This window comes from Zingiber officinale, unplaced genomic scaffold, assembly GCF_018446385.1.
Source record: "Zingiber officinale cultivar Zhangliang unplaced genomic scaffold, Zo_v1.1 ctg232, whole genome shotgun sequence".
Classification (NCBI taxonomy): Eukaryota; Viridiplantae; Streptophyta; class Magnoliopsida; order Zingiberales; family Zingiberaceae; genus Zingiber; species Zingiber officinale.
In genome coordinates, this window is record NW_024589907.1 from 287,033 (window position 1) to 314,564 (window position 27,532).

The 27,532-nt window shown below is 36.1% G+C and overlaps 4 protein-coding genes across 5 annotated transcripts; 1 reads left to right on the forward strand and 3 right to left on the reverse strand.

Annotated features, from left to right (window-relative positions):
• Positions 1-191: 191 nt before the first annotated feature.
• Positions 192-2,073, reverse strand: LOC122037092. 2 transcript variants are annotated; one of them, XM_042596571.1, is made up of 6 exons: positions 2,012-2,071; positions 1,455-1,521; positions 1,323-1,382; positions 1,095-1,172; positions 835-1,007; positions 192-466 (listed from the first exon to the last, which is right to left on the reverse strand). In XM_042596571.1, exons 2-6 carry the CDS (start codon positions 1,498-1,500, stop codon positions 368-370), a joined length of 456 nt encoding a protein of 151 aa, XP_042452505.1. In that variant the 5' UTR covers positions 1,501-1,521; positions 2,012-2,071; the 3' UTR covers positions 192-367. The 2 variants fall into 2 exon arrangements, with proteins under 2 accessions (XP_042452505.1, XP_042452506.1); XM_042596572.1 differs by lacking the exon at positions 1,455-1,521 and having other exon boundaries at positions 2,012-2,073.
• A 7,997-nt stretch (positions 2,074-10,070) lies between these two features.
• Positions 10,071-11,965, forward strand: LOC122037093 (pentatricopeptide repeat-containing protein At1g59720, chloroplastic/mitochondrial-like). The gene is made up of 2 exons (XM_042596573.1): positions 10,071-11,688; positions 11,849-11,965. Exons 1-2 carry the CDS (start codon positions 10,144-10,146, stop codon positions 11,933-11,935), a joined length of 1,632 nt encoding a protein of 543 aa, XP_042452507.1. The 5' UTR covers positions 10,071-10,143; the 3' UTR covers positions 11,936-11,965.
• A 60-nt stretch (positions 11,966-12,025) lies between these two features.
• Positions 12,026-15,954, reverse strand: LOC122037091 (oryzain alpha chain-like). Its single transcript, XM_042596569.1, has 5 exons — positions 15,424-15,954; positions 14,661-14,896; positions 14,419-14,559; positions 12,384-12,833; positions 12,026-12,304 (listed from the first exon to the last, which is right to left on the reverse strand). The coding sequence occupies exons 1-5, from the start codon at positions 15,905-15,907 to the stop codon at positions 12,206-12,208; spliced, it is 1,410 nt and encodes a 469-aa protein (XP_042452503.1). The 5' UTR covers positions 15,908-15,954; the 3' UTR covers positions 12,026-12,205.
• Positions 15,955-24,700: 8,746 nt separating this feature from the next.
• LOC122037057 (oryzain alpha chain-like) lies at positions 24,701-25,551 on the reverse strand. Its single transcript, XM_042596516.1, has 2 exons — positions 25,168-25,551; positions 24,701-25,074 (listed from the first exon to the last, which is right to left on the reverse strand). The coding sequence occupies exons 1-2, from the start codon at positions 25,481-25,483 to the stop codon at positions 25,025-25,027; spliced, it is 366 nt and encodes a 121-aa protein (XP_042452450.1). The 5' UTR covers positions 25,484-25,551; the 3' UTR covers positions 24,701-25,024.
• Positions 25,552-27,532: the final 1,981 nt, after the last annotated feature.

Consider the following 27,532-nt stretch of genomic DNA (forward strand, 5'->3'; position numbering starts at 1 on the left):
CTCGAATCCAATGTATTATACTTTTATTCCGTGCTATACATTTTTACTTATTAAAAATTAAATTATTAATATCAAATTTTATGTAAATTTATTATTAATGAGCGTTTCTATTTTTATAATTTTTATTTTTAGTAATTTAGATATTTAAACTCCTTAAATATAATACGATAGGAATGATCTTTAAATCTTTCTTACATAAGGAATCTGTCTCATTACCGAAATCAAAAGAGAGTTCGTGTACTACTTGCTCCCAAACAATTATGAAAATGTACGTAGCATAGAAATCCAAGTGCAACGCCATTACGAGCATCTCAGATCAACCCTAACCATAATGCTGAACGACAATTTATTTGAAATAGATCAAACACTACGCGGCAAGAACAGCACCAGATGCACGGCGGCAGTCCTTGAGCATGTCCAAGTAAAACTGGCATTTGCCGATGTCGCTCCCAAAGTTGTTGAGGCACTGTTTCATAAGAAACATATATGGGATTACCTATTAGGTTCAACATGGAAATAACACAAACGAAATATATTATACGAATCCTGCAAAACAATAGGATTATTTATTTACTCCTCATGAAGGCCTTACAGGATAAATACTCATAGATGATTCTGTCTAGAAATCAAATACAAGTGCAGTAGTGATTCAATATATGTTTCATTATATGGACCAAATTAAGAAATACTTATCCTATTCTATTCCTTGTTTATACTCAATCAGACAATTAATTAGCGGAATTAGAATATAGCAAACGCAAGTGTATTATTCAAAAGAATATCAACTTGGTAATTGTATCGAGTGACAAAAAGCAAATTGACTCGATCACTTACGTCCTGGAAGGCTTTAGAATGGATATTGCAAGCATCAGATTCCAAAGAGGCATTCACAGGAGGAGGAGCCGTTGGGGCTGGAGAGACTACAGTCTCAAGTTTAATGGAACGAGGACCTAGAACAGCTTCAATTGCTCGATGCGCGAGGGCACTCCCGGCACCAAAGCCGAACCCTGCCAGTGAGCAAAACCACTTGAAATTTGAAACATAAAGACACAAGCTTTGTTTGTTAAATGCAACATAATTGTAAATCAACAAACCTTCCTTAATGGTGGCAACAAATGAGCCAAGGAGTGATTCTCTTGCCTGAGCGGGAGCAGGCGGAGGCGCAGAGCGCGCTGCAGCAGAGAAAATGTATACAGCATAGTTTCAGAAGAAATTACTAGATCGTCTAATAAAATGCATTTGAATGTCAGTGGATCATCCAAAATTTAGAAAGAAAGGAAAATTCTTAGGTAAAACAAATATATGGGAAGGGGGATAGATACCTTTTTGAGGCGGGTTCCTCATCGGAGTTGCTCGAGATGCAGCACGACCAGAAGAGCGTCCTAAATTTGAGGATAAAAGGCATAAAAATCATCTCAAATGAAGACGCAACAGATCAAAAGAAAGAAAAACACCTTCAAACTCCGACAACAATGAGTTCAAACACAACACCGATCGCATCTAGGTCGCGCCTACGACAATCTACAAGCACAAAAAGGACGCATCAACACCTCCGATTTATGGAAGGATATTCATCTTGGATTCGAATGCTACAGGACATAAGAATAACTAAAATAAAGGGTTTAATTCTTCTCACCCATCAAACGCAATACAAATCCGAACAAGATCAACACCTCCCAAGTCCCAACTACAACAACATTGAACTCAAATACAACATCAATCGCCCATCTAGGTCAATACATAATATGAAGAAAACTTCCGTCCAAACAGAACGAAACGACTTGAGTTTTTTCTTCTTCTCCATTTTGAGAACTTATGACACGATATTGATCAAGGATTCGAGTGATACGAACTATAGCTACAATCTAGAATAAATAAATCACTTCTTCGCACCTATCTAGTGCAAGAGGAACCCAAACAAGATCAATGCCACCTGACTCCAACAACTACGAGATCAAATACAACATCAATCGCGTCTACGAAAGAAGAAGTCGCAGATGAAAAATCTTACCGCCGGAGCTGCCGCGAGCCATCTTCGAGGAGGAGTCGCAGATGAATCGGCAAAAGCAGGAGGTTCTCGAAAGGTACTCCGTTCGAGGTCGAAGAAACTTGAATATATAGAGCGAGCAGCGCTTCCAGAAGGGTCGGTGGATTTGTTTGTCTGCATCTATTTGTCCGTTAGATTGTGATCGGACGGCCATTAGAAAGACAGAGTATTGCTTGGGCTCCAAGCTTAATGAATCACGCCACCTCAAATCCAAAAATATTAAATTTACCATAAAATCATCAAATTTCAATTTTAAACCAGTAGATAGATAAATTTTTAATCTTATATCAATTTTAATGAACAACTAATTTAAAGAATTATTATTTTTTAAATAAATATTTATTTGAATATATTAGTCGTTTAATTTAGAATATCTTACTTGACTAAAATGTTTTTCTAAAAATAAAATGTGTACACAGCTCATAATATTTTTAAATAATAAAAATTTAACATATTATATCTATTATAAAATTAAAGTATATATTTACATATATGTTTTTACAAACTTTATTAAAATATTAAACATCATTTCACCTAACATTACATATGGTCAATTTCTTCATTACATAATTTAATACTAAGGGACCTAACCCTTCTAACTAAAGCACTGTAGAGGATATAAATTAAGATGGATGTTCTTTAGATCAAGTGGGACATCACACTTACTTTGAGGCTAGCTGATGTATGAATTTGAGAGGCAGCTCACTCAGATTTCCCTTAGCGATTGCTTTGTTGGAGAATGCTATGCAAAGACAGGCAAATTAGTTTAAACAGGAAGGAGTAGTTAAGACATACTCTTGTTTTTGGATATGACTTATTTAGACATCTTAATCTTAAGTAGCCATGAACACGGATAGTATAGAAGCCCTACTTTTGAATGTTGGTATATATACATAAGTGTTTTCCTACTAAAGACAAACATGATTATCTGGAGGATTAATATTGCATCTTCTATAAACAGGTACCGGAGACACAAGAACATTTAGGGACTATCCTATCCATAGAAATTGAGAGTTTTCGATAGATGCTATTCTCATAGTCAATTGTTAGTCAAGGCTAGATATCTTGACTTGTCTTGTTTTTTTATAAACGAGCACTAGAAATAATAATTTCTTTACTAAAGGACAATTAGATAGTGAAAAAATATCTAGAAGTGTGTAAATTAATATAATGCGGAGATAAGAACTTACGTGACATAGGTCAATAGTTAAGATATAGGTCAAAATTAAAGCGGTCAACATTAAGGTTCAAACAAGGCTAATTCGAGCAGGAGTAATTACATTAGTCGATCGGAATGATGTTGTCCAGTCGACGGAAAATCAGTCCGAGCGAACCACCCATCCGATCGGATATGACATCGACATCAGTCATGCAAAATAATAAAGGAGAAGATTAAGGATCTCGAGGAAGAAAAAATAAAGGAGAACACTTCATCTGTCATTAAATGCACAGAAGTCAAGATAAAAATATTTTTTTGAAAGAAATCAATATTATTAAACTGAGTAAGATAGAATGTTACTAAGAAATGTGTAAAAGAGCATGTTATGTATGAGAAAAAGTAAGAAATATAAATCTTGATCTTTATCATTTTTTATTTTCCTTTCTCTGTTTCTAATTTGAATGTCAGAGGATCAATATCAAAACCTATTCCCTAGACTTAGTTTTATTTTATAAAAAAGAGTAAACTCTTCATCCGATTAATAAAATTATCACCTCTCTGATTTTTCATCTTCACATCTTCAGATAAGATCACTACCAATTTTTAAGGGCAAATTGCTCTCTCCCCCCCCACCTCCCGACACAGGCACCCCATCTCTCCTCTCTCCCTCCCTTTTAAATGATCGTTCTTCCTTCTATCCTTTTTGATTTTTTTTTAATTTTATTTTTAAATTAGTTTTATTTATTATTTTTTTCATTCATACTTATATATTTAAAAAAAAAATTAGTTTTAATTTTTTTAATCAATTTTATTTATTATTTTTCATTAATACTTATATATATATATATATATATATTTAATTTTATTTAATTTTTATTTTTAAATTAATTTTGTTTATTAATTTTTCATTAATAATTATATTTTTAAAATTTTATTTAATTTTTATTTAGTTTTATTTTTAATTAATTTTATTGATTATTTTTTAATATTTATTTAGTCTTATTTCTTTAATCAATTTTGTTTATTATTTTTTTATCAAATTTTTAAATTTTTTTATTTTATATAATTTTTAAATTACTCCCTTCCTATAAATTACCTTTTAATTTTTTAATCAATTTTATTTAATTTTGACAGAATCTCTCACCCTCTTTAAATTACCCATCCTCCAACCATTGACACTTGTCAAAACACTCCCTCCATTTAAATTCGTCATTCTCCAACCATTGACACCTGTCAAAACACCCCCCCTCCCTTTAAATTACCCCTCTTCAACGCTTGACATATGTCAGAACCTCCCCTCCCTTTAAATTACCCACCTTTCAACCCTTGACACATGTCAAAATCTTTCATCCCTTTAAATGACCCTCCTTCTAACCCTTGACACATGTCAAAATCTCTCATCCCTTTAAATGACCCCCCTTCCAACCCTTGACATATGTTAAAATCTCTCATCCCTTTAAATCACCCCACTTCCAACTCTTGACACATGTCAGAACTTCTCACTTTCTTTAAATTACCCATCCTCCAATCTTTGACATATGGCAGAACCTCCCCTTCCCTTAAATTATCCACCCTTCAACTCTTGACACATGTCAGAACCTCCCCTCCCCTTAAATTACCCACCCTTCAACTCTTGACACGTGTCAAAATCTCTCTCTTTAAATCCTCCTCTCACACTTCATTTTTAGTCACTCTTCATTCACACCTCCCTTCACTGCTATCTCTCTCTCAACCGCTCATTCTCTCTTCTTGAAAATATGGATGACTATTTGAGTTTATTTTCAGATAGTTGGTCAATTGAGAATGATGTTCCTAGTGAAGATATCTCCAACAACAGTCGCGATTATACAATCGAATTTACCACAGATTAGATTAGTTATTATCATTGTTTTATGCATATTCATTATTTATTTTATAAGTAGATAAATTATATTAAGATTGGTAGTGTCATATTTAAACATCTTTGTTATATTTTTTTATATAGATATTTGAAAGTAAAGAAGATATGATAAATTGGATAAAGACAGCTGGTATGAAGAATGGTATTGTAGTAGTTATTAAAAATTCTGCTAATTTAAAAGGTGGCAAGCTACCAAAGTACCATCTTATGTGTGAAAGAGGTAGAAAGTACAAACCGCCACAATATCTAGTTGATGGACAATCCTTAAAAATAAATTCTGGGACTAAAAAATGTGAATGTCAATTTGAGCTGCGAGGTATACCTCCAGATGGTGTGATGTGGGGTTTAAGGGTTGTTTGTGGTTTTCATAATCATCAATTAGCAGAATATATTGATGGTCATGAGTATCCGAGTAGGTTAAAACCAAAAGAAAAAGAATTTGTGCTCGACATGGCCAACAGCACCACATCTCGTGAAATTCTTAGTATTTTGAAGGAAAGAGACCCGTCAAACACTACGGGTATCAAAAGCATTTATAATGCTATTTTCACAAATAAATCTACTAAACGAGGCGATCTAAATTCTATTCAGTATGTCTTGGACCAATTAATCAAGAAAGAATACCTCCATAATTATCGTACAAATCCAGACATCAATGAAATCACAGATATTCTTTGGGTTCAACCAAAAAGTCTAGAGCTGTCTGTCAACTTTTCATCCGTGTTGATCATTGATGTCACATACAAGACCAATGAGTATCGGATACCACTATTGGAGGTTGTGGGTATCACATCCACAATGCAAACTTACTCACTTATGTTTGCATATCTTAGTAATGAGAAGACAGAGCAACTGACATGGACATTAGGTACCTTAAAGAAGTGGATGGTTGAAAAGAAGACATCGTTGCCATTGGTATTTGTTTTAGATAGGGATTTAGCGCTTATTAATGCAATTGAAACATGTTTTCCCAATACACGTCACATCCTTTGTATTTGGCACATAAACCAGTGCGTAATGAAGAAATGCGCCCCTATGTTTGGTCTGGAGTGACAATATTTTTATGCATCATGGTACTCACTCATTAATTCATCGACACAATGGTCTTATCAGAAGAAGTGGGATGTCATGCGCAAGGAGTATCAACGATTCGAGGGTGTTCTAAATTACCTTTGGGATACATAGTTACACCCTTACAAAGAGTGGTTTGTTTCAGTATGGGTTGATACATGTATGCACCTCGGGAGCAATTCAAATCAAATGTATAGTCACTTTATAGTTTTATTATTTAAATTTTGTTTATTATTGTAGTATTTCAATTCTTTTCAGTATTTAAATATAATGCATTTTTTTATTACAGGGCAGAATCTGCACATGCGAGACTGAAGTTATATTTGGGGGATACCATATCATCCCTACAGACATCTTTTGAAAAAATACATAAGATGTTGAGAATTCAGTTCGGGGATATTAAGAAGTCGTTCAAAAAATCTCTAAACATTCCACGCCATCAAGATTTACATGATGACATTTTCAGTTAAATAAGATGTCGGATTTCATTAGAGGCAATGGAGTTGATTTATGGTCAGCTAAAATGTATTGAGGAAGCATCTCACCAGCTAGCCGGCAGATGCAACTGTTATATCAAAATTGTATACGGATTGTCATGCGAGCATGATCTTGCACATTACAGTTATTTTTCCATTCCAATTCCGCTTCAGAGTATCAACGCTCATTGGAGGAGATTGTCGATGCACGTATATCAATTTAATGACGAGGAAGCAGAACCTAACAGGGCATCCCACGTTGTTGAGATATTAGATGGGATGGATCCACAAATGCGAGAGCATATGATAGAGAAGTTTCTTGATATGACAGATCCATCTCAAAGTACATTGCGAGCTCCTTCATACAACACAGAACATAGAGGTCGACCTACGAGTAGAGATGAGCAAAGTGGACGTCGCTTATCTTCTTTTGGAGATGCATCAACTTCAGGATCTAGGATTTCTCAACCGACTGCAACATCTCAAGGGAGAGGAAGACGTGGAAGGGGGTTGAAGGTTCACAATACTTAAACGATCCATGATCACTCTCCAGTTCCACCCATCCATGATGCTTATATTGAGAAATTACCTGTGCCTCTGCAGCGTTATATTTCTCACACTGTTGATGTTCAATCTGATGGTCATTGTGGATTCAGAGCAATAGCTGCACTAATTGGGTATGGCGAAGAAGGTTGGGTTCAAGTACGATTTGACCTTATAGAAGAGATTCAACAAAATAAGGATCTATATGATTAACTTTACCCAGATCCAAATTTGGTAACCAATCTATTATTCTCATTGAATTATTTCGAGCTGTGGGCACCAGAAATATATTGGATGAACGCTATGCCTTTGGGAATTGTCATCGCATCAAGGTACAATCTTGTACTTCATACATTTGGTGAGAATATTGGGAGTTGTTTTACTCACTTGTCATGAAGAACTTCTCCAATTTTAAATCAAGAGTGTCGAGAAATAGCTATTGCTCATGTTGGCAATCACTTCGTACAAGTTTTCTTACATCCTCATTATCCTGTACCACCCATTCCAACTTGGTGGTGACAACATTCATCGTATGAAGCTAAAGGATGGGCCACTCGTTACAGGACACGTGTTTATTTATGGTACGAAGTAATAGGTGTACCACCACCAAACGCATCGGGAGCAGAATTTGGAGGTAATATTGATTAAGATTTCTATTTCTATTTATTTTCATTTTTTTTTTTGTATTATTACATGTACTCTTCATTTGAAAAAAAAATATGTTTGTTCCTAAATTATGAATATGTTCACTATTAATTGTTAGTATTTTTATTAGTTTTAAATATAAATTAAAAATAAACAAAAGATTATAAACGTATAAAAAAATTATTAAAAAAAATAAAACTGATAAAACATTGATAAAAAAAATTGATTAACAAAAAAAATCAATAAAAAATAAAATTTTAAAAAATCAATTGAAAAAAATATAAGTATTAAGAAAAAATAATAAATTAAATTAATTTTAAAAAAACTAAATAAAATTTATATAAAACTGAAAAAATAAAGTATTGATAAAAATAATGAATTAAATTAATTTTAAAAAAATTAAAATATACATGTATAAATGAGAGGTATTTTTAAATAAAATTAATTAAAAAGTTAAAACTAAATAAAAATTAAATGAAATAAAAAAAAAAAACAAAAAGAAAAAGAGGAGAGGACATGCGTCATTTGGCAGGGAAAGAGAAGAGGTAAAGGGGATGTGTGTCAGACCCATAGGGGGAAAAAGCAGCTATCTTAAGTGTGTCTCCATCTTCTGTACTTATATTTCGTACTATTCACTTTTACTTATTCAAATAAATATATCTTAATATCCGTAAATAAATTTTATGTAAATTTATTATTTATCAGCGTTTATATTTTAATAATTTTTGTTTATAATAATTCAGGTATCGTCTAACATTACAAATAATTTGAACTCTCAAATGGATGGTATTTAAATCTTTGTTACATAAAGTATCTGTCCCATCTATCATCGTCTACCATCATATCAAATGGCGTAACAGATAAAGATACGGCGTAGATAAAGTGGGAGTCACTGTTCAATTCTTTACTAGAACATAAGCCGGCGTTGAATTTAATAAAAAAAATTTGGATTATCATGAGCTGAAGTATCCGGAAAGAAAAAACTTCAGCAGTTTACTTTTAATAACCGATTCTGAATTGGACAATTTTAGATTGGATTTTTTGGTACTGTTTTGTGGATGATGATCTATGATATATTTGTGATCGGTCGTGATAATTAATTGTAATTTTTTTTATATAGATTATAATTTAGATCGGAGTGGGTTGTCCCTCACTCGGTGTCGATAGCCCAGTCACTTACTCATCGTCGGCGGCTTCTGACCGTCCACCCCGACTCAGACTCTAGCCTGAATAGAAAAGTGAATCTAATCAATTGTAATTGAATTACGACTGCGATCCGATCGTAATTACATTGTGAACCATTCTCTCGTCTAAAAAAGTGGACTACTCCTTACTAGCACGATAAAAATCAAAATCAGATCGTCTGGTTTAAAAAAAAAATGAATCAAGAAATGCACCACTTGCAATTACTATCGGATCTTCATCGTGATCTGACCGCAATTAGTTACGATCTCTCCTTAGATTCACCTTCTCCAAATTATAATTTAAGTCGGGACGAATGACCAGAGATCGCTCCTCGCTAGGTGCCAGAGAGCCTGACCACTCCTTTTCATTTGTTTTTTTATTAGGGATCTAGCCTCAGAAAAATCACGAGCGCCTCTCCGAAATTAATGGGATCTTACTTACTGGACATATATTTTTATTCATATAAATTTATCAATAAATTAAGTTAAAGATATAGTCAACTAGGAGGGTAAATAAATGAACTAAGTCGTTGATGAACTACTTGAGTTCGTTTAATAAGACTCGTTAATATAAAAAAAATTAAGCTCAAGTTTCACAATATTCGACTCGTTAGTTAGTAAACATGTTCGTTAAACTCATGAATCAATTTTTAAATAAAAAATAATAATTTTGATATTAAATTTATAAAATTTTCAAACTATTTATGAAACATAAATATATAAAAATAAAATTATAAATTTTAATAAAAATATTATATATTTTTAAAAATATATAATTTAATTTTTAATGAGTATTTAAATTTATAATTTATATTTATTAAATTTATTTAGATTCGATAAAAATGGGATTAAATTCGTGAGTCATGAATCGTTAAATAAAATTTGAGTTCGGCACAATGATAAACGAGTTAAACTAAAAAAATTCGAGAATCACATTCAAGAACCTCAATAATAGATTTGACTCAGCTCGATTACACCGACCACGGCCTGCCTTTACACACTTGATTTTATCTTCCCGAGCATTTGTTCTGGGCCTTCTGTCGTCCACACAATCCAAAAAAACTCCCATCCAAAAACCTCAATTTATTTCTCGTTATGTCGCCACTCCGTTCTCGACCATGTCCTCCGCCGCTCTCTTCTCCGCCCTCCCGCCGCCGACCGCTGGCCTCGACCACCGCCCTCCCACTGCTGATACCAGCTCCGCCGCCGCCTCATCCTCATGGAACGCCAGAATTCGCACTTGCGCCCGCTCCCCGGACCGCAAGCCCCTCGCCCTCGCGCTCTACGGCCGGATGCTCCTCTCCGCCCTGCCCAACAACTACACCTTCCCCGCCGTCCTCACTGCCTGCGCCTTCCTCTCCGCCTTCCCTGAGGGCTCCCAGATTCACGCTCACATACTCAAGCTCGGCTTCGCCTCCGACCTCTACGCCATCAACAGCCTCATCCACTTCTACGCCTCCTGCGGCCGCATGCCCCTCGCCCGCCACCTCTTCGACGCCATGCCCCGCCGCTCCCGAGTCTCCTGGAACGTCGCCATCGATGGCTACGTCGCCAACGGCGACCACGACGCCGCCCTCGACCTCTTCCGCGAGATGCAGCACCAGCATCTCGCCCCTGATCAGTACACTCTTCAGAGCTTGATCGGCGCCTGCACCGGCGTCGCTTCCCTCTCCTTGGGGTTGTGGGTTCACGCACTAGCGTTGAGGAGGCAAGGTGGGAAGCTCGCCGTCGCCGCCGACGTCTTGATTAACAACTCGTTGATCGATTTGTATTCCAAATGCGGATCGATTACTCTCGCCCAGCAACTGTTCGACAGCATGCCCACCCGAGACGTCGCCTCCTGGAACGCGATGATTCTAGGGTTCGCGATGCACGGCCGCGTCGCCCAGTGCTTCGAGGTTTTCGATCGATTGATGGCGGAGGAGAAACTGAGGCCGAATGCGATCACCTTCGTCGGAGTTCTGAGCGCGTGCAATCACGGCGGATTGGTGAAGCAGGGCCGGAGGTACTTCGACTTGATGGTGGCGGAGTTCGGAATCGCACCCCGGATCGAGCACTACGGCTGCTTGGTGGACCTCCTCGCCCGCGCCGGCCTCATCGGCGAGGCCCTCGACCTCGTCGCCGGCATGCCCTGCAAGCCCGATGCCGTGATCTGGCGGAGTCTCCTCGACGCCTGCAGCAAGCGAAACGCCGGCGTTCGGATCAGCGAATCGGTAGCCCGGAAAGCCCTCGAATCCACCGACGACGACGCCAGTGGCATCTACGTGCTGCTCTCCCGAGTCTACGCCTCGGCCAACCGTTGGAACGACGCGGGCGCCGTCCGCCGGATGTTGGCGAGGAAGGAGCCGGGCTGCAGCGCCATCGAGACGAGCGGCGGGGCGACGCATCAGTTCGTCGCCGGCGACACGTCCCACCCGCGGGCGGCGGAGATCTACAATAAGCTCCGAGAGGTGGAGGGGCGGCTAACGGCGGCGGGGTACGCGCCGGACGCAGCGCAGGCGGCGACGGTGGCGGAGGGGGAGGCGGCGAGGGGGGCGGCGTTAAGGCTGCACAGCGAGCGGCTGGCGATCGCGTTGGGGCTGCTGGAGGCGGAGGCCGGCGAGCCGATCCGAGTGATGAAGAACTTGAGGGTGTGCGGGGACTGCCACGCCATGATCAAGCTCGTCTCCAAGTTGCAAAAGGCGGGTCCCGCCGCCCAGCGGCCCCCTCACCCCTGCCCCACGAGTATGAGAGGGAGTAAATCACGGTGAATACGGGCCCGGCGATGACAGCCGACCTTCGACCTCCCGACCCATGTTGCAAGAATACCATGTCGTCTCCAAGGTTTACGGCGTGGTGATCGTGGTGAGAGATCGGATCAGATTCCATGAGTTCAAAAACGGATCCTGTTCTTGTAACGACTACTGGTGACTGGAATTCAACCTGCCCTATTTTTTAGTTTCTAAAAAGAATATTATTAATACTAAATACTTTTGATAATATCTAATCAAACGAACAATATAGACAAATCTTCGTTTCATTACAAATAAGTTACAAGGCAATGGAGGTGCATCATAGTCTACTTAAATCCAAGATCTAATTAGTCCATGATCTTGGAGCTTTATAGAATATACATGTACAAGATCCTCCTTAATCGTTGATAAATATCGATGTTCATCTCGGAACCAAACGTCTCCAGCCTCATGCACTGCTCTTCAGAACCTCTGAACCAGTCGACGCCCAGTAGGGAACAGCCGGAGTGCGCTTGGAAGCCTTCACCCGGAGAGGACTGTTCTTGCTCTGCCAATCAAATAAAAAAGACAACGTTAGACGAAAGCTTACTTTAGCACTGTAATGTGTATCAGAAATTGGGATGCACCATTAGGCAAGTTCCGTCGCTGAGGCTGCAGATCGGGTAGTCATGAGGGCAGCAGCTGTAGTGATCGTCGCAGCAGGTAGCATCCTCGAGCGGGCAACATCCCCAAGCGAAGCAGTATTTGCCATACTCGTAGACGCAGCAGCATGTGGTGCTTTCAGGGCAGGTGTAGTAGTTGTCGCAGACACTGGGAGGTTTTACAGGGGAAGGCGGAGACGGGCCGGGGTTGGGTGGATTGGCACCTACCTTTATTGGGTACGAAGCTTCCATTGCGATACCACATTTGCCGGTAGCGGACTCGATGTTCCGTTCCATTCTAATGTACCCAGACTCTCCCCAACTGTCACCCCATGAGTTCTTCACAATCCAGTAGTCCTTGCCGTCCTCAGTGTCGTAACCGATGGCGGTCACACCGTGATCTAGTGAAGTTCCACAGTATCCGGTGAATATTCCCTGTGAAACAAATGAAGAGTAAATGAAGAGCATGAACTCACTGTACTTTTTGACAGGAAAGAAATCAGTAGAAAGGAAGATCGACTCAAGCTTGTGAGGTAGAAACTTGAAAGTTACGAAACTGAAAATTGTTGCGGACTTTCACATGAGAGCTGGCCACTTTGCTTGATCGTGTCAAGAGATTTATATAGTAAAATAAGAGCAGCTCAATGCAGGAAGCTCCCGCCGGTGCGGGATCCCGAAAAAGAGTCGAACAATATTGGATCTATTGTACACAACTTTACCTTATATTTTGCGAGAGACTGTTTTCTACAATTCAAACCCGTGACCTCAAGGTCACATGACATCTATTCTAAAGGCATCTAATTGAGGTCTACAAAAGCATAATAAATTTGAGACAACGTATTCATCAAGTGGTACAAGAGGCACAATATATCTCCTATGCTATTTAGAGTCTGGTTATATGGATCTTATCAACTAAAATAACCAATATTTGTTCAAAATCTAGATAAAAAAGGGGATTATAAACAACTTGGCATCCAACATAAACACTATCTATTCTATGCGGATGGATCTAAATCCATTAATTTTTTGTGCAAGAACTGAATTATAATATCAAACCATATATTAGGTGTATCATGAAGGCATTCAGGAAGAGCAACATATTTTATGTTATGGCATCTGCATCTACTGAAACTCCCACCGATACGGGGTCCTAAAAAAGAGTCGAACAACACTGAATCTATTGTATGTAAGCTTACCTTACATTTTGCAAGAGATGACCTCAAGGTCACATGGTGTGACCATCTAAAGGCATTCTAAAGGCATCTAATTTAGGTCTACAAGGGCGTAATAAATTTGAGACATCATATCCATCAAGTGGTATAAGAGGCACTATATATCTCCTATACTATTTAGAGTCTGATTATATGGATCTTATCAACTAAAATAGCAAAAACCTGTTCAAAATCTAGATAAAAATGGGGATTATAAACAACTAGGCATCCAACATAAACAATATCTATTCTATGAGGATGGATCTAAATCCATTAATTTTTTTGTGCAAGCACTGAATTATAATATCAAATCATGCAATTAGGTGCATCATGAAGGCATTCAAGAAGAGCAACATATTTTATGTTATGGCATCTGCATCTACTGGAACTTAAATATCTGCAGCACATACAATATTATTGCTCATAAGTCAACTATTTGTATAGAGGAATAACCTTCACAGCTTAATAAACTAATGTTATTAGCTTTAGGAACGACAAAGAACAAGAAAAAAGTGGAAGAAAACACATCAATGTTATGATGAGCCACCAAAGAATTATCACCAAGTTGAATATAATTTTCTACTGCATGTCAAAAAAAGGACAAAAATAAACACATCATGTGCCCTAAAATAACAATTCAATTGGTCGCCTAAGGGTTCCCATCTAAATATATTCCTTTATTAAACAATATGTGAAAAACTCACCATGGATGATGGGAAACACCAACAATTTTTTTGTGAAGAAAATAATTACTGCATGATTCAAATGGATACAATTCCAGAAATTTAATTATCTGATCGAATCTTTACCGAATCATACAACTGGAAAACTCTGCCACCAGCTTCAATAGCAACACTAACTGGTTGATTCGCCACAGCCTTTTGGAGAGACTTCTCATCATTGACAGGAACATCTTCATAAGAGTCAATTGTCACAACATGAGCATTTTTCTGCATGAGAAAGGCAGGCACCAAGATTATAACAACGTTCACTATCTAAAGTATTAAAAATGGCATATCTATTAATTGCAAATGTTCCGTCCATAGATCACCCTGTAAGTGTCACAAGTTGAATCTTGAGCCTTGTACGGGTAATCCTCATCACTGTCAATGCCACCATTGTTTATGATGAACTCAAACGCATAATCCATGAGTCCACCATTGCAGCCCTGGTTGTATGAGGTATCGCAGTCAACCAATTCCTGTTCCGACAGCGAAATCAAGTCACCCGTGACAATTTGGTTAATGCCTTCCACGGCAGCAATTGTTGAGAATGCCCAGCAGCTACCTGTAACACCAACAAAGCCAAAATCAGCATACATGTTGAATTCATTGAAACAAAATACCTTGTTTTATCACCTTTAGCAGTTTAGCTTGCCATAACTTGCTAGTAATTGATCACGGATTTATGATCTACTTATTTCTTTACGGTACTAGTAGTAAGTAAAAAGGTTTTCAATTGGAAAGAAAATCATAATCAGATGATTCGATCTCAAGAAAAAAAGATCATGGGTGGTGATGATCAGATTATGACACTAGCAGTAAATAAATTTCTAGATCCAGCAAGATTCGTACAAAATAGAGGTTGAAAAAGAGTATCGAAGCAGATCCCCAAGCCAATAACTCCAAACAGCACCCCCTTTTGCCAAAAGTCATACAAGAGGTGAAGAAAAAGAGATCTGGAAAAAGTTTTAATCAAACAAAAGCAAGAGATCTAACTTTATTATCACTGATTACCCCCCAAAAAATCAGTATTACTTAACATCTAAGGTTAAAAAAAATTAACTGAAGTCAACGAAAGTGGAAATCGCTCACCGCAGCTGCCCTGATCCTTAACGGCAACAACAGCGCCCTTCTCTCTCCAGTCGATGGAATCGGGAAGAGAGTCCCCTTCTCTCAGCCGATACCGACCGTTGCTTTCCCCGCCAGCGGGCCTCCTCCGCCGGGAGAAGTTCCCGAGATACCTAGCTCGGTACTCCTCGTTGGTGAGGTCGGCGAACCGGTTCATCGCGAGCCGAAAGGAGTGCTCCCCGCGTTCGGCCGCCGCGTTGTGCTTGTCCACAAACCTGAGGTTGTCCTTGAAGACCTCGAAGCGGTCGTCGTCCAGATCGAGGGCGTTCTGGATGGGGCGATGCTTCGCCCTCCACTCAAGGTAGAGCAGTCTCACCTCCTCCTCGCTGCGGCCGGTCACGGCCCGATCTTGCTCGGCGAGGGTGAGGACGTCCAGATCGGGGACGGCGAAGGTGGCCGCGAGGCGAGAGACCAAGAGGAGAAGGGCGACGGCAACGACGGAAGCCATGAGTGGAAGGAGAAGAGGAGAAAGCAAAGATGCCTTCCTGTTGATGGGAAAGGCCTTTTTTTATACAAAACGAGCGCATAGAGTCCCAGAGAAGATAATGAATATTTTATGCATTTATGAGAATTAATTAAATATATTTAATTAATTAAATAATAAACACAGTTGAATAGGAATACTGTTTACTTGAAAGGAAGGGATTTCCTTGTAAGAAAATATCGAACAATTAGGTGATAAAATCAACGTTAACAAAGGGAAGGTTATTCACGTTCATTTTAACATTAATTAAGCCTCCTTTCTTAGCTTCCTCATCTCCATCCCTTCCTCTCCTCTGTCTATCCCCTCTAATAAACATAGCCGTGGAAGGGAAATAATTGATGGTGACAGATTGGTGGACCGTAAATAGTTAATTTTGTTCCTTCATTGAAATTTAAATATTTTGTATTACAATCGAATTAAAGTTGTCCTGATTCAGGTATCTAGCTACCCTTTGTTGACAACAACTATTTTTTTTATAGTTAAAATGAAAAAATAAACTAAAAATATTCAATTTGACCATATAATTTATCCTTTTTTTAATAATATGTAATCCAAAACGATAATAACTTTTTGTCGAACTAAATTTTGTATAGTAAGTTTAAAATTAATAAATCATGTATTTATTTTTCGTTTTACCCTTATTCGAATCAATTTTGCTTTCTATCGAAATATCAAATTTTAAAGTAAACCAATTGATTGATTTATTTTATTAAAATTAATTTTAAATAAAATCGATTGGACTAAATGAATTCGGATTTACATGAAACTAATTTATATATATTTGATTATTTCTCTTGATTATATTCATACCCTATTAATTTGACTAAATATATTCAGAGTAATTATTTTTTGAACACAAATATATTATATTTAAAAAAATTAATTTATGTTCAAAAAATCATTACTCTTAATATATTGAGTCAAATTGATATTTAAATACATGAATATAATCAAGAGAATTAATCAAATACATAAGATTTAGTTTAATATCAATCCGAGGTCATTTGATCCATCAACTACAAATCAACTAATGGATCAAATAGCATCGGATTGATATGAAACTAGTTTCTATGTACTCGGCTAGTTCTCTTAATTATATTCGTACTTTCAAATACCAATTTGACTCAATATATTGAGAGTAATGATTTTTTAAACACGAATTAAATTTTTCAAATATATTCGTGTTAAAAAAAATTACTGTTCTCAATATATTGAGTTAAATTGATGCTTGAGAGTATTGATATAATTAGGAGAGGTAGCCGAACACATATAAACTAGTTTTATATTAATCCGAAGTCGTTTAATCTATCAACTAATTTTACCTAAAATAAATTTTGATTTTAAAAAAATAAATCAATTGACTCATTAAAAAAATAAATCAGTTGACTGATTTATTTTAAATTTTAACATTTTGGCATAGAGTAAAGTTGATTAAACTGATAAAAAAAAATGAATTGACATAGAATGAAAAATTAATACATAATTTTAAAACTACTCTATTTAATTTGATAATTTTAAAATTTTATTTACATTATTTAGTAAAAAGCTAAAAAGATTATAAAATATATGACCCTCAGGCTATGTGATGCAGTGGCAACGATGCTCTAATAGTTCTCAATCATCATAGTTCGAGTCTCAATTAATTAATCATTAGGACATTTAATTATTGAAATAGGAGTTTAAATTGTATTTTTAATATCAATAAATAATTTCGAAGCATTTTGAAAAAGTTATTAAATATACTTTTGAAATTATTTGTAAAATAAAAAATCAGACAGCGTCACATGTGATTTAGCATTTTCTGCGACAGCATTAAAGTCAAAAAAACATAAAGTAAGACGTAACGGAGTAGAAAAATATCTAGGAATTTCGATGGATTGTGTCACCCACCCACCACTTATTTTCTACCACGTCATATGATTCCTGTAAGCCCACGGAATCCTCCGCGCACCCGAAAGATCCATACACTTGGCAAAAAACAACTGGAAACAGTAGAGAGAGAAAATAATATACTGATTAATTAATTAATTTTAAAATGGAAAAAATGATGCACCGTCCATTTATTTGGTAGTTTTTTTAAGCTACTATTAGTTTTTGATTGGAGTACTCCACCTCATTTGGATTGAAGGCAATATTTCAAAGGTGTTGCAACTTTCCTTAATCCCAAAAAAAAATAATAATAATAAATAAATAAAAATAGATCTGTTATCTTAACAGTACTTCTAGTATCGATATCATAAATATAAATGAAGATATATATAGGTATATAGGCTATAGGTACATGGTGGGATAAATCTTAGGTCGTCAGTTTCTGAGAATCGATCCCTGACCATTACGCCAGAGATGTCATGCGTCCACCGTCTGCACTACGTCATGGGGGCAACACAACCTTCTTTCAAGCCTTGAAAAGAAATAGTGATTGCCCCCAGGGCGTAACGCAGACGGTGGGCGCATGGTATCTCTGGCGTAATGGCCAGGGATCGATTCTCAGGAACTGACGACCTGGAGTTTACCCTGCCATGCGCCTATGACCTGTGTACCTGCATGAACCTCCCTTCATATCCGTGGGGCCGACACTAGAGGGGTCGCTAAGGTAGCGGATCTACCTTTTGAAAAGAAATAGTGATTTCCTCCAAAAGAAGGGCGCAATCAAAGGATATTGAATATCACGTGTATTTCTCGATTTATCCTACTAGCCGGTGGAAAACTTTCATAGAATCGGACCGGTCACCCTAGGGATAGTCAATGATGCTAACTGGGATTATCATATTAAAAAGAAATATTATTAGTTGAGAAAAGCAATGAAGCAACTACATCATCCCACTATGAGGTGATTCAGGATGATACTAGGCTTCTAGGTTGGTTATCATGTGTACTTTCTGATTTATCTTGATAGTCAGTAGAAAATTTTCATGGGACTAAATCGGTCACCCTTAAAAATAATCAATGAGAGTAATTGAGTTTATCATTTTTTTTAAAAATAATTCAAGAATTTATAGAACATTTTAGAATGCAACTTGGCACATGATTACGTGCAAAAATTCCAATCACAATTTCTAGGATGAAATTAAGAAGACTCTATTTAGCATTGATGATTAGAAGGTCCCAAGACCTGATACTTATTGTTCTAATTTCTTAAAAATAATTGGGCTAATTGTCAAAATAATTTTATAGCTATGGTGTTGGAATTCTTCTATCTACTTCTTAAATTTAGAAGATGATTTATTATATTTGAATTGCAATCATAATTATATTTATTATTATTTATATATTTATTATTTTAATAATTATCATGCTACTATATTTATTATAATATTTTTCATATATTATTTTAACAATATATATAAATAGATTTGTTACAATTATCAATAAATAATCAATTGTTTTCTCTCCATTCAATATTTATGTTTAAATATAGTATTAGGATCATATTTCTCTTTATTCTTCTTCCTTCTCTTTAAATTTCTTCGGCGTTTTCAAAGAGTTTCACCTAATACATCGCCACCACCTCCTTTCCGTCTTTCCATTTTCTTCCAATGTTATTCTAAATTTCTCTTTCTCTCTTTTTAGTTTTCCTTGCAAAAGAATTAGATTTCCCTTTCTTTTTTTATGTGATTTCATCTAAATTTTTGCTACCGTCATCTCCTTCTTCCTCATCATTCTCTTATTCTTTCCCTTTTTATTCTTCTTTTTATTTAATTCCAGCATCTTCCCCTGCAGCCTTCACTCTCTTAGCAAGTAACAATAACAAGTCTTCCTTTTCTTCATCCCAATACCCTTCCTCCTTTATTTCCAGCAAGCAATAGAGCTTCTACTGTCATCGTGTGGCACTCATTGAAGCTCCTCCTCACGATGATCATCTTTCTATCTTTCTTTCTCCTTTCCATAGCGTATTGTTCTCCTATCTTCTCTCCTTCCTTTTTACATTCTTCTAATGTTATTTCTCTATTTTTTTCCCTGGTGAAGATTTAGAATTTCTCTCCCATCTTTTCCCTTTCTTATGTGTTTTTCCTCTTAAAGAAAATAATTGGTCGCTACCTCCTGCTTCCTCATCCAGGCACTACCCTCCCCCACCTTTCTATCAGCAGCAATCAGAACCACTTTTCCTCAATTTCAATTGTTTCATGTTCTTCTTTTCTTTTCTTTCTCCTTCTCCCTCTTCCTGTGCTTCTAGCAATGTCAGCTCTAGCAAACCTTCAATTTTTTTCTTTTGTTGATGATCTTTTGTTGCTTTTCGGATGAGATGTTCCATCAGTTACCATATTAGTATCCTACTTGCATAAGTTTAGAGAGATGTCTGGGCGACAAGCAAACCCCCTTAAATCCAATATTTATACGACTGGAGTGAATGAATCTATCAAACAACAACTATTTACCATTATTGATTTCAAGAGGGACTCATACCTTTCAAATACTTAAGGATACCTTAGGCTTCTAAAAGACTAAAGATTTCATATTATAGCGCTCTTTAAAATTTGTTAATTCGAAGGATCAACTCATGGCCTAAGCAAACAGTACTATTATATGTTGGGAAGCTCAACTAACCTCGGTGTTGCAAGGTGTTGAATGCTTCTGGATGTTTATTTTACCATTGTCATGGAGGGGGGGGGGGGGGTCATTAATCTTGTTTATAATAACTGTAGGGATTGCATGTGGACATTTGAGTATCTCCTAGTAGCATGAGCATATTAGATTACTTATAGGAAACGATGTACATATTCTATAGTCAATTAAAGTTTGGTTGTTTAAATGTTCTCCATGAAAGATATGAGAGAAGGAATCTATATTCTTGGGATTAAAATTTATAGAGATAGATCAAAATGATTGCTTAGTCTTTCACAAGCTACATATATAGACCAAGTGCTAAAGTGATTTAACCTATCAAATTCCAAGAAAAGTTTTATACCCATGAGACATAGGATTCACCTTTCAAAGTCTATGTATCCACGGAGAGAAGATGAGAGGATTTACATGAATGAGGTACCATATTCATCAATAATAGGATCTATCATTTATGCTATGTTATGTACGAGGTTCGATATATCGTACACTTTGAGTGTCACGAGTAGATACCAATCTGATATAGGCATGGATCATTGGGTGGATGCCAAGATAATCCTTAAGTACTTAAAAAAAAATAATAATGTATTCTTGGTATACGGAGAAGGTGATATGGTTACATGCGAGTATACTGATGTCAACTTCGAGATAGACAAGGATGACTCTGAGTCTCGATCTAGATACATATTCACATTGAATATAGGCACAATAAGTTAGAAAAGTTCTCAACAAGACACTGTTGCAAATTCTACCACTGAGGCAAAATACATTTCGACTTCTGAAGCAGCAAAGGAAGTGATTTAGATCAAGAAGTTCATCTTTGAACTTGGAGTAGTTTCGACCATTGTTAAAGCATTGCTAGTTTACTATGACAACATTGAAGTCATCACGCAGACTAAGGAATCAAGGTCTCACCAACGATCCAAACATATGCTTCGTTGTTATCATCTGATCAAAGAGATCATCAATAGAAATGAAATACAATATGAGAAAATTCTCACCGAAATGAACCTACCGGATCCTTTGACAAAGGCTCTACCACAAAGCAAGTTTGAGAGTCACGACCAAGTCAACATTATTGGATACCATAGCAATTGGCATTAGGGCATATGAGACTATGTTATATCTGAGAAATGTCCTAAGATAATTGTCTTATAGTTATACTATTTATTGGATAAATAAAGATTCACTATTTAAGTATATATATTTAATGTATGTGATTGAATCTTAAACTAACTTACTAAATGTCCGCAATATGATTCATAGCATGAGAGGACTTGTGATTGGATTACAACTAGTGAAGATCTCTATATGTGTAATTATGAATGTATTGAAATCTTTCTTAGTCAAAGAATTGATGTATTCTGACATCATTGATTCTATGAGACTAGTACAGGTTATACTCCTTGGTCTATGGTTCTTTAATTGATATGTCAATGAAGCTCTTACAATAGCTCAAGTGCAAGTTTCCTTTGACTTGAAATATTTATGTCACCTTGGTCATAATAACTTATACTTTAATATCCTAAGCAAGCATATCTTTGGAGGTGTGCCCCCAGGATAATCAGGTATAAGTCAAAGTACCCGAAAGTATTTGGACCACCGTTCCTTACGAGGAGACGTCACTTGTCAAGATTGCTAATTACTTAAAGTCTTTGGCCAAATCATCACACGTTAAGAGTATTGTACTCTTGGACACATGTACAAATAATTTGAATCTGTAGGATGAAGAAGTATTACTTAGACTAGGTGTGATATAGTCAGGCTAATGGGGATAAATAAATATATCATGTCTTGAACTAAGTGGGTATAAGACGAATGAAAGGAATGAGACACGACTCACCATAGTTGCTGAAAGATTTCAGAAGAAGTTATGGGATAAACCATTGATTTTTCTATCAATTGGGAATCATAATGTACTATTAGGTGTTAATCGTGATCAATCCATAACTAATAGTTAATTATGAACAACCAACATAACCGAAAAACTATTGTGTCACACATACTACGAGTTTATCCAAAAGATTTAAAATGAATTTGAAAATAGGATTCTCAGATCGAGAGAGACTGAGTCTGTTTGGACCAGGTGAAGGGAAAATATGGAAAGATCAATGTTGGAACTGAAGTGAACGTTGCTACCGGAACCTTGACACTTTAGGGTACTTCATACCTTGTTGACAGCAACCTTATGGACGCCAGACAGCGAGGGAAAGAGGCGGACATCAACCCATTCTTTGGGGTCTATCTCTCGTTTGGTGTCTACTGGTTACGTATGCCGCTGGGCACTAAACTCCATCTTCGCTTGCAAAGTTAGTACCTTTCGCGAGGATAAAACTTGTGACTTCCGAAGTCATCTCGACGATCGCTTAGCGTGGATACAAATAGAGACGAAAACTCTTAGTGTCTCTTGGTTAATACCATTTCCTTTTCACGTAATTCGTCAAGTATATCTAAAGTAAATTTATTTCTGTAAAATTTTATTATGCAATGATGTCTAGCATGAATATATCCTTGTATGCGTATGATATGTGTTGTGATAATTTAGAATTATTATGGTATTTTTGTCTTCCACTATATATATTTATGAAATGTGTTTTAGTATGTACCTGCGTCGGGCTTCCAAACAGGAGTGATAGAAATATACACACTTTGTCAAAGGGTAGAACAATATAAAACCTTGGACCAGTACATTGTGGAAGATGTATTTGCAACCTAGTAATGCCTTTACACTATATATGTTGGTGCACAGACAACTACCTACACAAGATCAACTGAATATATAAAAGATCCAAGTTATTCTATGGTTAAGAGAAGGAGACATAAGAGCATCTTTAGATGTTGGCTTATTGTGGATTTATGGTGGCATATTGTGGATTTATGGAGAATTATTCAACAATGATTGTGCATACAGTAAGAGATGCCTACATATTTTAAGTTTTCAAATAACAAAATATATATATATATATATATATATATATATATATATATATATATATATATATATATATATATATATCGGTTTGATATTGTGCGCGACTGTGCGCGTCGCGCACAATATCAGCGTTTTTGTTTTTGTTTTTAATTTTTTTTAAATTTTTTGAATTTAAAAAATTCAACATTTTCTTATTTAAAATTTAATATATAAATATATCCCCTAAACACATTACAATACTCAATAAATACTTAAATTAATTTTATTTTAATTTTTTTTTAAACCAAACACTATAACCTAATTGGAAAGCCTAAACTCTATAGGTAAAATCTAAAAAAAAAATAGCTTTAACACTATACCCAAAGCCTGAACCCTATAAATAAAATCGTAAAGAAATTTTTTAATTATTTTTTAATTTACAAATTTAAAAAAAAATTAAAAAAACAAAAAAATGTTGATATTGTGCGCGAGGCGCACAGTCGCATACTGTACACGTCGCGCATAATATCAAACCTATATATATATATATATATATATATATATATATATATATATATATATTTATTTATTTATTTATTTATGGTAAATCATGTATATCTTTGGACATCTTAATTACGTTACGAGACATAAGGTCAACATGTTTTGTCAATTGACAAAGTAATGAAAAGAAATTAATTTTATTGAGTAATTCTCTTTTATATCCGACCGTAATTGTTTGCGATCCCTTGTCGTGGCCGATGAGTCTCACGAGGCCGAAATCTCCCAGCTTGGCGTTGAAGGCGGAGCCCAGCATCACGTTGCTCGGCTTCCTGACGCGGTGCACCGCACACTGCTCCCACTCCTCGTGGAGGAGAAGCAGAGGAAACAGAGGATTCCTCTTTTTCTGAGGTAGCAGGACAAGATGGAGGATTGGATGTAGGCATGCGGTTCCAATTGAAACGGTAAAGAGAATAGACGACGAGATCAAGTGGAAATATATATTACACCTTTTAAAACTGCTGCTATAAATTCCTTCAACAAACGAATTAATTTATGTTCATTCATCTGTAAATTAATTATTACATTGTCGTTGTTTTAAAATAAATATTTATTTATTTCTCTTCTCTTGTTTTTGTAATTTCCCCTCTATAACATCTCCGTTTCCTCGACACAATAACACAAATGCTGCTCCGCACTATTTATTTTGTTTTAAAATAAATAGTTTCTAAAGCATCTGTTAAATTTTAGTTAATTTACAAGGAAAACACCACCAATCATGCTTAATATTTTAGCAGATAAAGGATATAACAACTCACAAGTAGATTGAAAGATCTTACACATAAAGACATGGTACCAGAAAAACAGTTGCAAGTTAAAGTTTCAGTTGCTCCATTTCTTCACTCCCTCCGGCGAGTTCCTATGTCCCCATTTCTCTCTGTCCCCGTGTCCCACTGTCGATCGGACGGATCAGATTATATCTCATTATATCATGACATCTTTAAGATGTGTGTAGTATCCTCGTAATATGCTAGGCATCCTTGAAATGTAATCTGACTCATCCGATCGACATTGGGACATGAGGACAGAGAAATAAGGACAAAGGATCCGAACTACCCTCCGGCCTCTTTGAAAGACACAACTTCAGCATAAGTAGAATCATCTATCAGCCATAGAAACATATAATATGTTAAATTTTATAACATATACATTATTTGCCCCCACGGCTAACTGGGTATTTATCATCGTAATTTACCTCCTCTGTGTTGATCCTGAACGGACTGGGTAGCTGGCCGCTTCCGCCGGGAGAAGTTGCCGAGATACCTGGCTCGGAACTCCTCGTTGGTGAGGTCGGCGAACTGGTTGATCGCGAGCCGAAAGGAGTGCTCCCCGCGGTCGGCCGCCGCGTTGTGCTCGTCCACGCGCCTGAGGTTGTCCTTGAAGACCTCGAAGCGGTCGGCGTCCAGATCGAGGGCGTCCTGGACGATGGGGCGATGCTTCGCCCTCCACTCCAGGTAGAGCAGTCGCACCTCCTCCTCGCTGCGGCCGGTCACGGCATCGACGGACGCCATGAGTGGAAAGACTAGAGGAGAAAGGAAAGATGAGATGCCTTCCTGTTGAAGGAAAAGGCTTTTTAATACAAAACGAGCACATAGAGTCAATGAATATTCTATGGATTCATTTATGAGAATTAATTAAATATATTTAATTAATTAAATAAAAAATACAGTTTAATAGATTCTGGATCAGAAAAGGTCCTGTCTATTTATTAATACGATAGATTATACCCACCTGTTAATAAGTAGGGGTCTACGATTGATCAAAGATCCTCGTTCAAATTTTTTGTCCCCAATATCACCTGTCTCCGTATTCCATTCGTCACTCCAGCCTATCGTCGACAGTCTCCGATCATCATCTCGATCAACACTATAACTCTTGAGGAAGGTAAACCCAAGGGGATCACCATCGGCACGATCGACGTCGGAATTTGATCGGATCTGAACAAACTTTTCTCTGCCATCGATCTAAGCCCCTGTTTAGATCCGATCAGATTCCGACACTGATCATGGCGATAGCGATCCCCTTAGGTTCACTTTTCCTAAGGATTATAGTATTCATTGGGACGGTGGCCGAAGATTGCCAGTGATAAGCTGTGACGATGAGTAAAACATGGGACAGAGAGATTTGGGAAGAGAGGATTTGAACTCAAAGATCCTGGCCCAGAGAATTTTTGCCGTTTAGAACTACTGTTTACTTGAAAGGAAGGGACGAATAATTAGAAGATAATATCAACGTTAACTAATGGAAAAAGTTATTCACGTTTATTTTAATATCCCTTCCCCTATCCACTCTAATAAACAGATCCGTGGAAGGAAAATAATAGATGGTGACAGATTGGAGGACCGTAAATAGTTAATTTTGTTCTTTCTTTTTAATTTAAATATTTTGGATTACAACCGATTAAAGTTATCCTAATTAAGTGATCCAGCTACCTTCTGTTGACAACAATTATTAATATTTTTTTTAATTATAGTTAAAGTGAAAAAATAAACTAAGAAAATTCAATTTGATCATACCATTCGGCCGAATCCAGCTAATAGAAATAAAAACCTTTTGAAATTAATGTCTATATCTCCATCTAATTCTTTTAATTATAAAAATATTATTAAATATCAATTTGATCGAATATAACAGTAACTTTTTAAACATGAATATATCTGAAAAATTAATTTATATTTAAAAATCACTACTCTCAACATAGTGTGTAAAATTGATATTTAAGAGTGAATATAATCATAAGAATTAGAATAATTCATAAGATTTGATTTCATTTCATTCCGATATTTCTATGTCTATCTACCAATTTTAACTAAATGAATCTACATTCATTTTATTTAGATTCATTCGATCATAATTTAAAAAAAATACTTGATAGTATTTTTATGATCAAGAGAACTAGACGAACATATAAAAACTGATTTTATATTATTTCAAGATCTCTAGATCCATCAGCTAGTTTCAACTAAAATTAATGGATGGAACTAGAGATTTTGGAATGATATAAAATCAGTTTCTTTGCATTCGTCTAATTCTCCTGAATATTAAAATGCTATCAAATATTAATTTGACCTAATATATTAATTGCAGAGATTTTTTGAACACGAATGTGTTCGAAAAACTGATTTATATTCAAAAAATCATTGCTCTCAATATATTGGGTTAAATTGATGTTTAATAGTATTTTTACAAACAGGAGAACTAGACGAACATATATAAACTGATTTCATATTATTCTAGGTCTATCAATTAGTTTTAATTAAAATCGATTGATAGATTTTTCAAATAAAATAAAATCGATTCGACTAGAAAAATAAATCAGTGGACTAATTTATTTTTCTAGACAAATTAATTTGAAATTAAAAAAATAGAAAATAAATACATGATTTAATAATTTAAAAATTATCATAGATGATTTAGATATTTTAAAAATTTATTTAGTAGGTTCGGTATTAAACTGAAAAATAAAACAAACGAAAGTAACAAGTAACGGATTAGAAAAATGAGGATGGATCCTCTGATCCGTAAATTATGGATTAAAGAATAATTATTTTTTTAGATTA